The sequence below is a fragment of the Tarenaya hassleriana genome, unplaced genomic scaffold (genome assembly GCF_000463585.1).
Source record: "Tarenaya hassleriana unplaced genomic scaffold, ASM46358v1 Cleome74, whole genome shotgun sequence".
In the NCBI taxonomy this organism is placed as follows: domain Eukaryota; kingdom Viridiplantae; phylum Streptophyta; class Magnoliopsida; order Brassicales; family Cleomaceae; genus Tarenaya; species Tarenaya hassleriana.
The window spans coordinates 457,668-471,989 of record NW_010969940.1 but is presented as its reverse complement, the minus strand read 5'-3'; the positions used below and the strand labels follow the sequence as shown (position 1 = coordinate 471,989).

At 40.0% G+C, this 14,322-nt stretch overlaps 3 protein-coding genes across 8 annotated transcripts in view; 2 read left to right on the top strand and 1 right to left on the bottom strand.

The window, feature by feature from the left end:
* LOC104801739 (protein LNK2-like) overlaps window positions 1-12,795 on the top strand; it is a 13,407-nt gene extending 612 nt beyond the window's left edge. For 2 of the 5 annotated variants that reach the window (XM_010525078.1, XM_010525079.1), the window contains exons 3-11: window positions 2,579-2,924; window positions 3,007-3,136; window positions 3,891-4,173; window positions 4,375-4,431; window positions 9,477-9,533; window positions 10,735-11,436; window positions 11,548-11,705; window positions 12,015-12,378; window positions 12,467-12,795. In XM_010525078.1, the coding sequence (XP_010523380.1) occupies window positions 2,579-2,924; window positions 3,007-3,136; window positions 3,891-4,173; window positions 4,375-4,431; window positions 9,477-9,533; window positions 10,735-11,436; window positions 11,548-11,705; window positions 12,015-12,366 (2,085 nt within the window). In that variant the 3' untranslated portion in view covers window positions 12,367-12,378; window positions 12,467-12,795. The remainder of the gene's footprint in view (window positions 1-2,578; window positions 2,925-3,006; window positions 3,137-3,890; window positions 4,174-4,374; window positions 4,432-9,476; window positions 9,534-10,734; window positions 11,437-11,547; window positions 11,706-12,014; window positions 12,379-12,466) is intronic. The other 3 variants (XM_010525080.1, XM_010525081.1, XM_010525082.1) reach the window with 3 other exon arrangements.
* On the bottom strand, window positions 6,320-9,188 carry LOC104801738. 2 transcript variants are annotated; one of them, XM_010525077.2, is made up of 2 exons: window positions 8,157-9,188; window positions 6,320-8,105 (listed from the first exon to the last, which is right to left on the bottom strand). In XM_010525077.2, the coding sequence occupies exons 1-2, from the start codon at window positions 8,637-8,639 to the stop codon at window positions 7,722-7,724; spliced, it is 867 nt and encodes a 288-aa protein (XP_010523379.1). In that variant the 5' UTR covers window positions 8,640-9,188; the 3' UTR covers window positions 6,320-7,721. The 2 variants fall into 2 exon arrangements, with proteins under 2 accessions (XP_010523379.1, XP_019056647.1); XM_019201102.1 differs by having other exon boundaries at window positions 6,320-9,188.
* Window positions 12,796-13,362: 567 nt separating the features above from the next.
* LOC104801737 lies at window positions 13,363-13,822 on the top strand. The gene has a single exon (XM_010525076.2). It carries the CDS (start codon window positions 13,396-13,398, stop codon window positions 13,744-13,746), a length of 351 nt encoding a protein of 116 aa, XP_010523378.1. The 5' UTR covers window positions 13,363-13,395; the 3' UTR covers window positions 13,747-13,822.
* The last annotated feature ends 500 nt before the right edge of the window (window positions 13,823-14,322 follow it).

Genomic DNA, 14,322 nt, shown 5'->3' with positions numbered 1-14,322 from the left:
TTCTCGCCATTTTTGTTGGAGTCCCTCTTCTCTTTTTTTGTGGGTTAAGAATTCGGCTACTGCAGAATCTGTACAATCCTTGTGTCTGTATGAAGATGGCGTTCGGTTTCTTAATCTCTCCCTAGAAACTCGGAGGGGTTGGGTTATGAGTTTTATGGTGGTTGTGATGAGACGAAGTTTTTCTCTGGGATTTTGCTTTTGCCTGCTTGATCACTACCCAATTATGACCCCTGTTTTTGTATGTATGTATCGTATACGTGTGCACTGACATGTATATTGAATGGGAAGACAAGAAAAAGGGTTGTCTTAGTTGTACCAGTTTGCTGGGTATAGACTGATTTAATCAATCTCTGGAAAGCAAAGGGAAAAGAGAGATGTGGAAGTGGGGATCTTTGGACGACCATTCCATAGTTCTGATATATGAAATGAGCCAAAGGGAAATGGAGATTATTTATTAGTTCAGCCGTGTATTTACCTGGGAATTTCAGTGTCCAGTTCTCTCCAGAGCATTAGAACGTTAGAAAAATTAGAACTCTGACATGCGTCTATGTTTGTTGACCATATAAGTGGGAGCACTTTGTCTCGGATAGGGTGATTATTGGCAGATGCATTGAAATTCTGTGTTTGAATAAGAAGGGAGGATGCGAATTTTGTCTTTCAATGTAACTCGGGTTTCGGGGTTCTTATAGGCAAACAATTGAAAGAGAGGATCCTGGTGATGATGATGGCCTTGGGCTCTAAATCCATGAGGTCAAACGAATCTTTATTTGTTTTTCACATTTCCCCCCTACTTGTTTGTATTTGAGCTGTGATATCCTCTAATGACTAATGCCATCTTATCGTGTTTTCCCTGGAATAGTAATAATTCTTACGGGCTTAGTTTTCAATGACTTCTTTAGGCGTCACAATCCCTGTTGTCCCTTTGAGTTTCTTCTGAGTTGAAGACAATGCAGCAATAGAATCCACATACAAATTTTATGCCAAAATCATCATCCGAGGTGATATTGGTTCCATATACACAAAAGCTAGTTTAAGAGTGGCTGTTTGACCCTTCCTTATATATTGGCCTCAAATCCCTCTCTTTTTCCGATGTGGGACACTTATCAATACCGCCCCTTTTAGACAGTGACGTCCACGGCGTTGGAACAAATCTGATCGCTGGCGGCTTCTCAATCACTGGCGGCTTCTCGGTCCATCTCCTGCATATCCAGAGGAGAACGGCCCGTCAAAGGCCCACCGGAAAGTGGAGAGTTAGGCTCTGATACCAATTAATAAGGTTTAGGCCCTAACTCCATCATAAAAACTAGCTTAAAAATGGAGGTTTGACCCTTCCCTATATATTGGCCCAAATCCCTCTCTTTTTCCGATGCGAGACATTTATCAGATGGTTGTTTTGGAAGCCTTCCATTCATAACTTGTTTGTTCATTATTTAGCTTCTGAAGGCCATCCTGCTTAAATTGCCAAACATGAGAGGTAGAATTTTCAGGCATCACTGGAACGCTTTCTTCCTAGTATTTCTTTTCAGCGCCTATAGTATCATTCAGCTGCTGGTCACAAGTCAATTTATTGTTTACTTGACTGGGCTTTTTGGGAGGCAATGTGTTGGTAGCTCTGTTGGTGAGACTATAGGATGATGATGTTATTTGTCCTGAAATTTTTTTTCATGAATAACTGAGGAACTCAATAGAGATTAGGATTTGTTGGAGCACACAAGAGGAGGTCTATTTCAGTCCCACAACTTGGAGCTTACAAGAGTGCATTGGATTAAAAAAATTGTTACCTCACGAGAAATTTTTGGAGAATCTGTGTGTTTGGCTGAAATTTGTTAGACTCTTTCTGCTTTTGTCGAAAAAACCAGTTTGTTAATGAACAGGGGGGTTCTACTTCTCCATTGGTCAGTGTATTAGGTGTTTGGGTGAACATTATTTGTCTGAAGGGTTTGTAGTCTCTCAAGAGTTGCATTTCATACGTTCTATTGTAGTTCATGTTTTTTCTTCAGTCCAACCAAGCACAAGGAGGTTTTCATTAGAGTGTTATCAACAAATATATATAGGATGTCAGTTTTACGTCAGGAATGTCTTTGCAAGTTACAGTGGGAGTGAATTGTGGAATATTACTTATTAGAAGATGTTAGAAAATCAATTCTAGATTCTCTTCCAATGGATGAGGCGGGTGAGTAGTTAGCCTTAAAAAAGTTGTATTGTAGTAATTGACCCGGAAGCTTGGAAACCAATTAACCCTTATTGGTGTACAAGACTTTGGAAAGGGGCCACAGTTTTGGAAGAAAAAAATGACTATGCAAGCATGTATATCATATTTGCTTTTTGTGCAACATTGGTACACTATTTGGGGTTTACAGCCGCGGTCTTGTGGTTATAGTCAAGTCTCAAATTTATCGGACTAATATCATGAAGTATTATTGTGCATGTAACTAGTTCTTGATACATATGTGAGCTGTTCTGATAGCATGTACAGCCAATACTTTTTCTTCAATTTTTCGTATTCTTTTTGCCATGTATAGATATTAAAACCTGCTCGCTTCTGATGCCAATTGTACTTTGGTTTACAATATTTCAGCTTACTAATATAATATGGGGTGATGACGGTGAGGCAGACGACCATATTGTGCCTTTGAAGGAAAGGAGTGGACTACAACTTAACAGGAAGGAATGGAGTGAAGAATCTAATATACATAAACCTGCTGAGCAGAAGACTATTGGGGCTAAGATTGACCTTCATGGGAAAAAGGTGGAGAGCAGTTCTAACTACAACGTTAATGAGGGGATTTCTAGCTCGGACTATGGTTTCAGCACATGGCCTGAGCCATCGTTATCTAAACCCACAAGAGTTGATCAGGAGTCCAGCGGGATTGAAGTTTCAAATAGCTTAGCTGAACCAGCCAAACATAGTTCAACCAGTGTTGGTGAGTTGTTTGAAATTATGAATTTTGTTCGTGTGTTTTGCTGTATTATCATCTAAATGGATCATGTTCTCCCTTTTCACAGAGAAGATGTCTGAACTTGGAAAAGGTACTGATATTTTCCATATTACTGATGATACTAAAGAGCAAAGTGATTTTGTCGACTACAGCTGGGCCAACATTGGTAGCTTCGACGATCTTGATCGAATGTTCAGGTAAAATTTATTTTCAGTACCTTCTAGTGCAGAACTGAAACGTAATATTAGCTTTCCTGATAGAAAACCAAGGTAATCTAGCAACAATATATTCCTTTCCCATCCTACTGCTGCTTTACTTCTGAGTATGAGCGAGACATCTGCCTCCCACGTAAAGCCATCTCTGTTTCTTCAATGATGTATTCCTTTCCCCCTCTATTGCTACCTTTTGATTGCGGCTTGAAAAAACATTCCCGAAATGTATGTTTTTGGCTAGCGTACTTGAAGGAGTAAAATGTGGAACATGCTTGAGTAGTTTACCTCCATGAATGATAATAAATTGCAAATGAATATGGTGGAAAAGTCTCGTGAAAGAATATTTTCTCTTTTTCATCTTTACTGGAGCCTTATCTCAAGATTGCTATATTGAAGAAATAAAGTTTTCCTTAATTTCTTGTGGAAGTCTTCGTTTAAACTGTGAAGTTGCTTTATTTTGTAGAAAACTAGACGTATAAGGTGGTGACTGGTGGTAACGCAATCGCAATCATGGCGATTGTAGGCGTTTGCGATGCGTTTGGTGGCGATTGCATGTGCACCGGTCACCACCTAAGTAGCATCACGTATTTGCTCTAATTTGTATCTGTCCTGCTTCAGGTGAGATACATATCTCTTCGTGGCAAAGTAAATAACTATCTTCAGGATTAGCAGCATTTGTTATTTTCATGCACATTGGTCTATGCCTGACACTATATCCTCACAAGTGATGATTTTGCAGCAATAATGTCCCCATATTTGGCGATGGCAGTCTCAGCAGTGCCGATGAGTTATGGTCTTCTTCCAAAGATGTAGCTAATAGTCCATCGAAGTCATTCCCCTCGATTTTGGACTCCCAAAATATAGAATATATTAAACCTGACTTCGAGCAGCAAGTTGACCAGCAGTTTTCATTGAGTGGAAAACCCGTTACTATTTCATCTCAAAATGTCGGAAGGGTATGTGCAACCTCAGTGGCTGAACAGTGCCCTGGGCATAAAGGTCAATCCGCAGCTGAGGAGCAGGTACTAAATATAAGTAGGCTGCTTGTTTTGCTTTCTACTTTGGATAGTGGTAGCCTGCGTTATATTCTGAATGGTTGATGATTCTGAAGCAAATTCTGACTTATTTCTATTTGTGAAAACCACAGAACCCAAATTTAGGTTCAGTTGAAAATTTTCCAGTTCTATAAATGCATTTGACATGAGTACTGTGATATGGTTCAGACCTCGGATTCAACAGCTGGAGAAGAACTGCCCAGCTTTATTGATCTCCGAAAACAGGTACAACTTGGATGACTTCGATTTGAGAGAGGTCCCCACTCTCTTCCCCTTACAATTCTCCACTAGAAATTGCCTAAACCCCTTCAATCCCTCCTCTACTCTATTTCTACAATCCCATCCTAACAGAACTACTAACAGCTAACCACATACCTAACTATAACAGACAATCAAACGCGTACAAGCTGTCCATTCACATATACTAACCACCTATACAAACAAACACAATCAACATATACTATCCACATATACAAACACACAGACAATCAAACGCGTACCTTACTCTGTAGATGTCTCTTCCTGCTTCAGCTTCTCTCTTCTGTTCCTCCATCTCCTTCTTCAGCCACTTCTTCAGCTCCTCCCTCTTGACCTTCACCCTTTACTGCTTCCTTTCCTCTCTCCCTGCCTCTGACGTAAACCCTGAAGTACTTATCAATACTCCCCCCTTTCTGTCTCAGCTTGTCCTCAAGCTGGAAACTAGGAAATTGCTTGTTGAAATCTTCAGCCACTTCCCACGTATTTTCATGTTCTGGTAAGTCCTGCCATTCAACCAAAACTTCCAACCAACCCTCTTTAGTATACCTGGAATCCTTGATGTCTTTCGGCTGGACTTGTAGTTCTAGCTCTCTTGTCAACTGCTTTGGTAATTGGTTTGGTTGTAGATTACTTCCCAAAGCCTTTTTAAGCTGTGAAATATGAAACACAGGATGAATGTTACAGCCCTTAGGTAACTTCAGTTTATATACTACCTCTCCAATCCTGCCTTCTATTTGAAAAGGGCCATAATACCGAGCAGCTAGCTTCTGATTACCCCTTGCTGCTAATATACTCTGTCTATAGGATCTGATTTTCAAATATACCCACTCTCCAACTGTTAATGTCAACTCGCGTCTTCCTTTATCAGCTGATACTTTCATTCTCTGTTGAGCTACTTGAAGTCTCTGCTTGACCTCCAATATCATTCTATCTTTCTCCCTCAATGCTTTTTCCAATTCAAAATTTGAAGTTGATCCCTCCTCGAACTTCAATAAAGTTGGTGGCTCCCTTCCATACACAATCTGGAATGGTGTGGACTGCAATGCTGTGTGGAAGGAAGTGTTGTACCAGAATTCTGATCAACTCAGAAATTGAATCCATTTCCTGGGATGAGCATTAGCATAACACCTCAAATATGTCTCCAAGCATCTGTTTAATACCTCTGTTTGCCCATCTGTTTGTGGGTGATAGGCTGTGCTAAACTTCAGTTTTGTACCTGCTATCCGAAATAGTTCCGACCAAAAGTTGCTGAGAAATATCTTGTCCTTGTCTGAAACTATCGATTTTGAAAACCCATGTAGCTTAACTACCTCTTGAACAAAAACCTTAGCAACCACCATAGCTGAGAACGGATGTTTTAAGGCTATGAAATGAGCATACTTGCTCAATCTATCAACTACTACCAGCACTACATTATAACCTGCTGATCTTGGTAAACCTTCAATGAAATCCATTGAAATGTCCTCCCAAATTTGTTTCGGTATTGGTAATGGTTGCAATAGTCCTGTTGGAGCCAAAGTGGAATACTTTTGGCTTTGACAGACTGCACATTCAGCTACATACTTCTTAATATCAGCCTTCATTCCCATCCAATGAAAAATCTCTTGTATCCTCTTCAGTGTTCTCAACACCCCTGAATGACCTCCCATCTTACTGTCATGGAACTCAGCCAAAATTGTAGGAACGAAACTTGAATGTCTGGAAACTACTAACCTGTTTTTATATCTTAGCATCCCTTGTAGCAAATGATACTTTCCCACTTTGGTTTCCCCATCCTTCAGCTTGTCAGTGATCTCCTTTAAATCTTTGTCTTGTCTAATTTCTTTTTCGATTTCCACCAGTTGGATGTTTCTTGGGATAGTTATGGCTAAACCCATGCATGTTGGTTCCAGAATTGCGTTGTGTGGCATTCTGGACAGGCCATCAGCTGCCTTATTCTCCACTCCTGGCCTGTAGACAATTTGAAAATCGTATCCCAGTAGTTTAGTCAACCAAGGTTGGTATTCCATACTCACCTCGCGTTGTTCCAGTAGGAATTTTAAGGCTTTCTGGTCTGTGCAAACCAGAAAACTTCTACCCAATAGGTAGTGTCTCCAACGCTGGATAGAGAGGACCACTGCCATTAATTCCCTCTCATAGACTGGTTTCAATCTCTCCCTTTCAGACAGAGCCTGACTAAAAAAGGCAATTGGTCTATGCTTCTGCATTAGGACTGCTCCGATGCCAAATCCCGAGGCATCCGTTTCAACCACAAGCTCTTCACGAAAATCTGGTAATCCCAGAACTGGAGCAGATGTCATAGCTTGCTTTAGTTTCCTAAATGCACTCGAAGCATCTTCAGACCAATTAAACCCATCTTTCTTTAGTAGATCTGTCAAGGGACAAGCTATTGTGCCGTAGTTCTGTACAAAACGTCTGTAATACCCTGTCAGCCCCATAAAACCTCTTAATTCTTTCACATTGCTTGGGTTGGCCATTTTTGCATTGCTGCTGTTTTAGCTAGGTCTGTAGACACTCCCTCCTGAGAAATTATATGACCCAGATAGTCTACCTGTTGTCTCCCAAACTCACACTTCTTTTTGTTAGCGTATAGCTTGTGTTTCTGTAACACTGCTAGCACCGTCTGTAGATGTGTTGCATGATCCCTTAGTGAGCAACTGTATATCAGAATATCATCAAAAAATACTAACACAAACTTCCTGAGGTATGGTCCGAAAATCTCGTTCATCAATGCTTGGAATGTTGCTGGAGCATTAGTAAGGCCAAAAGACATTACTAAAAACTCATAGTGCCCATCATGTGTTCTGAATGCTGTCTTGGGTATGTCTTCTGCCTTCATTTTGATTTGATGATAGCCTGATCTCAAGTCCAACTTTGAAAACACCCTTGCTCCATATAGTTCATCCAACAGTTGGTCTATCATTGGTATTGGAAATTTGTCCAATACTGTGACTTTGTTCAGCGCTCTGTAGTCGATGCAAAACCTCCAGCTACCATCTTTCTTTTTAACTAGTAACACTGGACTTGAAAAAGGGCTCTGGCTCGGTCTCACTATGCCTGCCTTCAACATATCCTTCACTAGCTTCTCAATCTCTTCTTTGTGTGCATGGGGGTATCTATAAGGTCTGACACTTACTGGACCTGTTCCTTCTTTGAGATTTATTGGATGTTCTCTACCCCTTATTGATCAATGATCTCAATGTTACTAATGAGTTATGTAAAGTTGGATCACCTGTTACTGTGATCCATGATGTGCCCTAATTGAACTTCAACTCCAGATCCTGAAAATCCATTTGAACTTTTCCCAGCTTCTGCAACCACTGTACTCCCAAAATCATATCAGCACTTCCCAATTCCAATGGTAAGAAATCTTCTACTACTTCTATATGCTGCAATTGTAAACGTACTGCCTTACAAACCCCTTTTCCTTTTACCTTCATACCTGTTCCCAAGGATACTCCAAATTGAGTGTTACCTTCAGGCCTTAGTTTTAGCTTTGTCATTAACTTCAATGATATGAAGTTATGAGTGGCTCCACTGTCAATCAATATTACTACCTCCTGATCTCCTACTGATCCTCGGATCTTAAGTGTTTTTGGTGAGGTTAGTCCCACTACTGAGTTGAGTGATAGCTCAGCAAACTCTCCCTCCTCCTCCATGTTTCCTTCTTCATTATCTTGTTCCTCTTTCAACTCCTCTCCTGTTTCCATTACTTCCTCAGCTAAGATTACTTGTAATTCTTTCTGTTTGCATCTGTGTCCCACAAAAAACTTCTCATCACACCTGAAACACAGCCCTTTCTTCCTCTTCTCTTCAAATTCCGCATCAGACATTCTTTTGAATGTTGATTTCTTTTCTTGAACCCCACCCTCTTCTTTTGGTCCTTTTCCTCCACAGATCTGTCTTCCTCGTTCCTGAAAATTGCTCTTGTATGATTGGTTCTGGTACTTCTGGTTTTCAGTGGGTACTGAAACTGTTCTGAATGATGAACCTATATTTCCCATCTTCCAATTTTTTCCATCACATCCTCCTTTTCCTCCACACACAGCACTTAACTTGCTGCCTTCAATACTCAGTGCTACATCTACGATTTCTTCCATGCCTTTAGGTCGAAATATTTGTAATATTTCCAGTATTTCTGGTTTCAATCCATTTTTGAATGTACTCTCTACCATTTCTTCAGGAGTATGAGGTACTTGAGCTAATAATTCTTCAAATTCACAGAGGTATTCTTCTACCGTACCTGTTTGTCTTAATGACAGTAGTCTGTCGAAAGGTGAGCCCAGTTTCCTTCCACCAAATCTTCTCCTTATCCTTTCTCTAACGTCTGCCCAGTCCTTGAATGGTTTCTTTCCATTCTGATAGTCATATCAGCTCAATACATGTCCATCGATGCACATAGCAGCTAATCTCAATTTCTCGTTTTCTGAACATTGTCCCATTGAAAAATACCTTTCAGCTCTTGTGATCCATGCGTTCACATTCGCTCCCTCAAATACCGGCATCTCGATCCTTTTGAAATGTGTACTACTGCTTCCTGTGAATTGCTCTTGTTGATACTTGTCATTATCTCTTTCTGTTCGATGTGTCGCGTTTCGCGCCTCTTGTTCGCCTTCCTGTACTTGATCGCTTCCCTCTTCTGGCTCTGGATTGCATGTCGCATCTGGAATTGCATCGCGATTCCCTTGCGAGCTCTGCTGATGATTTATCGGTTGTGGACTCGCGTTTTGCTCGGTTTCCTGCCGATCCTGGTTCCCAGCTAGCATTTGGCATAGTTTCGATAGCATTAGCTCCATCGAATCTATCCTTGCGCATTGTTTCTCCAGGTACTCCATTTTGGAACACTGCTTCTGCAATTCATCTATCTTTTCGTATTGTTTCTGTAATTCCGCCATTGTTTCTTCGATCTTCTCGCATATGTCACTGGTTCTATCTTCCACTTGCTCCTTTCTTTGCGCATTGTTCTTCGTCATTGATGAGACTTGCTCTGATACCAATTTGATATGGTTCAGACCTCGGATTCAACAGCTGGAGAAGAACTGCCCAGCTTTATTGATCTCCGAAAACAGGTACAACTTGGATGACTTTGATTTGAGAGAGGTCCCCACTCTCTCCCCCTTACAATTCTCCACTAGAAATTGCCTAAACCCCTTCAATCCCTCCTCTACTCTATTTATACAATCCCATCCTAACAGAACTACTATCAGCTAACCACATACCTAACTATAACAGACTATACAGCTGTCCATTCACATATACTAACCACCTATACAAACAAACACAATCAACATATACTATCCACATATACAAACACACAGACAATCAAACGCGTACCTTACTCTGTAGATGTCTCTTCCTGCTTCAGCTCCTGTCTTCTGTTCCTCCAGCTCCTTCTTCAGCCACTTCTTCAGCTCCTCCCTCTTGACCTTCACCCTTTACTGCTTCCTTTCCTCTCTTCCTGCCTCTGACGTAAACCCCGAAGTACTTATCATACTGTTTCAGTGTTCTTTCGTTTTTTCCGCCTTTTGTTCTTGTGAGCTTTGAGTCACCGTCTTCGGATAGTGGTCGCCTTCTTTATATGCTGAATGGTCGATGATTCTTTACCGTCATTTAAACTTTGAGATATTTGTGAAAATTATAGAACAAAAATCTATCTTCAGCATTGAAAACCTTTCCAGCGCTGTAGATGTATTGCAACGGTATGCTTTTTCAAATTCTTTTGTTTTTTTTTTCTGGCTTCTGTTCCTGTTAGCTTTGAGGTATAATCTGTTATGAGGAGAGTTCGACAGATCGAGCCATTGTAAATGCTTTGTGAAATGTGTGACTGAAAACATTGTGATGCCCTCAATCGGTTTACTTTTTAATGGCCATTTCATTTCTTGGAATCATCATAGACATGCAGCAGCTATCACAAATAGTCTACCCTATTTTTTCCCATAGTCTACCATAGGAGTCTCTGCCTGTTCGTTCTTTAATGAAGCTGTTTGCGGAGGTGCAGAGAAGTTGGACTGATGTGGGTTTAATTTCTTGCAATGTCGAGAGTGATACTTTTAGGTAGGGATTGCAGGATTTGGATCTATGTTAAAGTTGATCTTCCCCTAAAAGGGCATTATGAGGTAGGAGTAACAGCAATTTCAATGCATTGGACTTGTGGGTAGTATTAGGAAAGCATCATGTGATCTGGTCTAGATCCATCCAATAAAATATGAATTTCTTTATTTGTTGATTCACGAAATAACTCTTGTATCTTGTTTTCTTATTTTTGTCCAGGCATATCAGCAAAAGAAGATGTTGAAGTTTCCAAAAAAGCTAGAGATTTCTGAGGCTAGAACTTTTCAAGATATATATGGTACTTGGACTCCATCCAGAAATTTACCAGGACAGCATGAAAATCAGCTGGTACCCTCTTCACTGCGTTCTTCTTCGATGGCTATGAATTCGCCGATAAAGCTTCAAGGGTCTGACATTTCTCAGTACCCGCACATGCCAAACCCGTACATGACTGCTTCTGGTTTTGGGAATCTTGCAAATCCATTTCCTGCGACGCCTGTACTTTCAACCATCCAGTCTCCAGATCTTAAGACTCAGTTGCTGCATCTGTCCTACAACATTTCCCCTGTGTCTGCTATCTCAGTAAACAAGACGGGAAATGCCTCTGCAAGACCTTTGACCATGACTCCTCAGGAAAAAGTTGAAAAGTTGAGACGCAGACAACAAATGCAGGCAATGCTTGCCATTCAGAGACAGCAGCAGCAGTTTCGTCATCAGGTTCCTGGAGCTGATCAACCTGTCAGTGGAGATAATCCACTCCATCTTGTTGGCAATACTAATCTTGAAGAGATAGCTGCTCAGCCTTCTTTTGATCCTAACTCACCTTTGGAACAGGACGATTCCAGTAACGGTGCTGCTGCTGTCTATGATAATTCTGCAGAGTTCTCAGTTCTTTACCGGCTTCAGGATGTTGTGGCAAAGGTTTGACCCAAATGTTTGCTAGAATCGTACTCTATTAGATATCAGAATTTGGCTGCAGCCATGATGCTACAGTTTACGTAGGTGAACTTAATATTCTGATTTTACCTGCAGTTGGACATGGGAATAAGACTTTGCGTACGGGACAGCTTATTCCGGTTGGCTGGGAGTGCAGTTAAGAGACATCATGCTGATGATACAGCCCGTACTAACAAAACTAGTTGCGATGAACAAGAACCATTTGCCAAAGACGAAGCTAGAGAAAGCAACAGGTCAGTAAATCTTTGCAGTTTCATTAGTCTTGTACCATTCAATCATTCATATTCAGAGAAAGATTCAGAGGATACTGCATTTGTCACAGTGTGCCTCTCTATTGGACTCCTTAGTTCATTCTATTTATGGCAACTAAGATTGATGAATTATGTGAACGGCATATGCTCGTTTTAAACCCCTTCCTAACTTCATTGTTGACCATGTTTGACCTTCTGTATATGAAGGAAGATAGATAACATGTTGACAATATAACCTATGAAGTAGCACGAGTTTATAAAACGAACTCTTCCTCTGTTTCCATGTGGTAGATATGCCGGGTTGCCAGATACAGAAACAGTGACTAATCCCATAGACCGTACCGTGGCCCATCTTCTCTTTCATCGGCCTTTTGAAATGTCGATGAAGCATCTGGAGGGACCAGAATCTCCCGCTTCTTCAAAGATGGAAACCGAACGAAAAGGGAATCTTCCGAAATGCAGCACTCCAGAGAGTTACATAACTAAGCAGAGAGTTCCAGAGGAAGTACCATTGGGTACATTGGCTTCACCCGAGCAGCAGACGGGTCAGCTCGAAACAAGTCCTTGCGTTGACACTTCAGAGAATACACCCAATCGCAGATCCAGTTCTGCTGGTGGCACGGAGATTGAAGATTCCCAATGATAGCGAAAAACGGTAATTCCTTCCTATATTACTCAATTGCTCTCCTAGAGAGCTTCTATATTGATGTACTGGTAATTCCCGGATCTTATTTTGTTGTCAGAGAGCGGCTTGGAGGATTAAGATTTGCTGTCATCCTTTGTAGATATTTGGTGTCGGAGCAGCGAGTACAGTATCACCACCCATACAAGGAACTCCAGTAAATCTTTTCTCAGTCTCCTCTGGAACAAAGAAACTCCATTTAACCCGTTTTGTCTGAAGCTGTTTACTGTTGTTCGATGTGTGTCTAGAGACAAACCTTTCCTGTGTCTATACATACCTCTTGTGTGAACATCCTTTTGTGATGCTCCAATGTTTGCTCTTAGATCCTTTTGTCGCGTGATTGAAACCTGCAGGCTATGTTAGGATAAATAAGACTTGTGTTCCATAATATTTGACGAAGCAGTCATATATATATATATATATATAATGCGCTTTCTGCGGTCCGTAATATTTGACGCAGTCACATGTATACACACATATATGTATATGCACCACACATAGAGCTTGTGTTCAAGAACCCTACTCCCAATATAATAAGGAAAAAGAGTCCGTAATATATTTTTTTTATAAACCCTAAAGTCGACCACGGCGTGGAATCCTTGTATTGGCTTAAATAATACAATTCTATAACTATGTTTTTCTCCACATCTCCAATGCATGTGGAAAGGAAGGCAACACTAATTAGACGTTAAAACATTGAGTCAACAGCAAATTTAAAAAAAAAAATATCAAAGGGAGTTAAGACTGCCTGGGAGACGAACATTCATTTGGGGTTATAATAATAACCGTTCTCTCTTTTTTTTTAAAAGGTATGTATTCTTTTACAATAACCGTTCTATTTTGTGTACTGTAACTCATTTTCATTAACTATCGTCTCAGTATCTAACCCTATAAATAGCATGTGTTCTTAAAATACTCACATAATCCAAACATTTGTTTCTTCTAAAATCTATAAAGTAAGACTTTGCCTTTTACTTCAATTGCGTAGAGATGGAAAACAAATCTCGAGCAGTTTTTGTTGTGGTTCTACTTGCAGCCTTATGTATGACTGATTTCGTAAAACCAAGTTTGGCCGAGGTGCAACAACCGCAACAAATTTCGGGTTTTCCTATTGATCTGTCGAAATGTTGGTCGACTCTCTTCAACATTCCAGGTTGTTTGCTGCAAATCTCGACGTCGATTTTCTCAGGGCAGTTTGGGAGTATCGGCATCCCGTGTTGCAAAGAGTTTTTGGCAGTGAGTGAGAGCTGTTTGCCCCAAATGTTCCCTGTAACGCCCTTCATTGGTCCTCTTCTCAAAGACGGTTGCTCTCGGACTCTCAATCCTCCAACAAAAGAGTAGAGTAGCTATTGTATTACCATGCATAAGTTTTATCCTCAGAACAAAGTTCATTTGTTCTAAAATGTTGCCATGCCTAATTTTGGTGGTTGTTATTCACCATAATCAATAAACTCGAATTGAATTACATACAACGTTTCTGAATTTATTTTGCTTCATTTGCTTTAATAATTTAGTATTACTTCGAAACATATGTATCTCACGGACAAGATGTTCTAACAAATGACAGACCATACTGCCAATCCGAAAATATTAAAAAACCTGTTTCACATTATCCATCTGAATATTAAAACAATTTCACAAAATCTATGGATAATTTAAAAATAAAATCCATATGATCTTACCAATAAAATTATTTGATTTCAGATATCTAAACAATTTGAGTTTAAATTTAGATTTTTAAATCATGATATTTGACTTTTTATATTAGAGTTATTAACATTTGTAAATTTAACTTGAATATAAAAATAATAAAAAAAGTGAAACCACCTCATCCTATTGAATAAACGTTTGTAAATTTAACTTGAATATAATTGTAACATTTATCATCCTATGATTTGATTGCATTATTCTTTATTT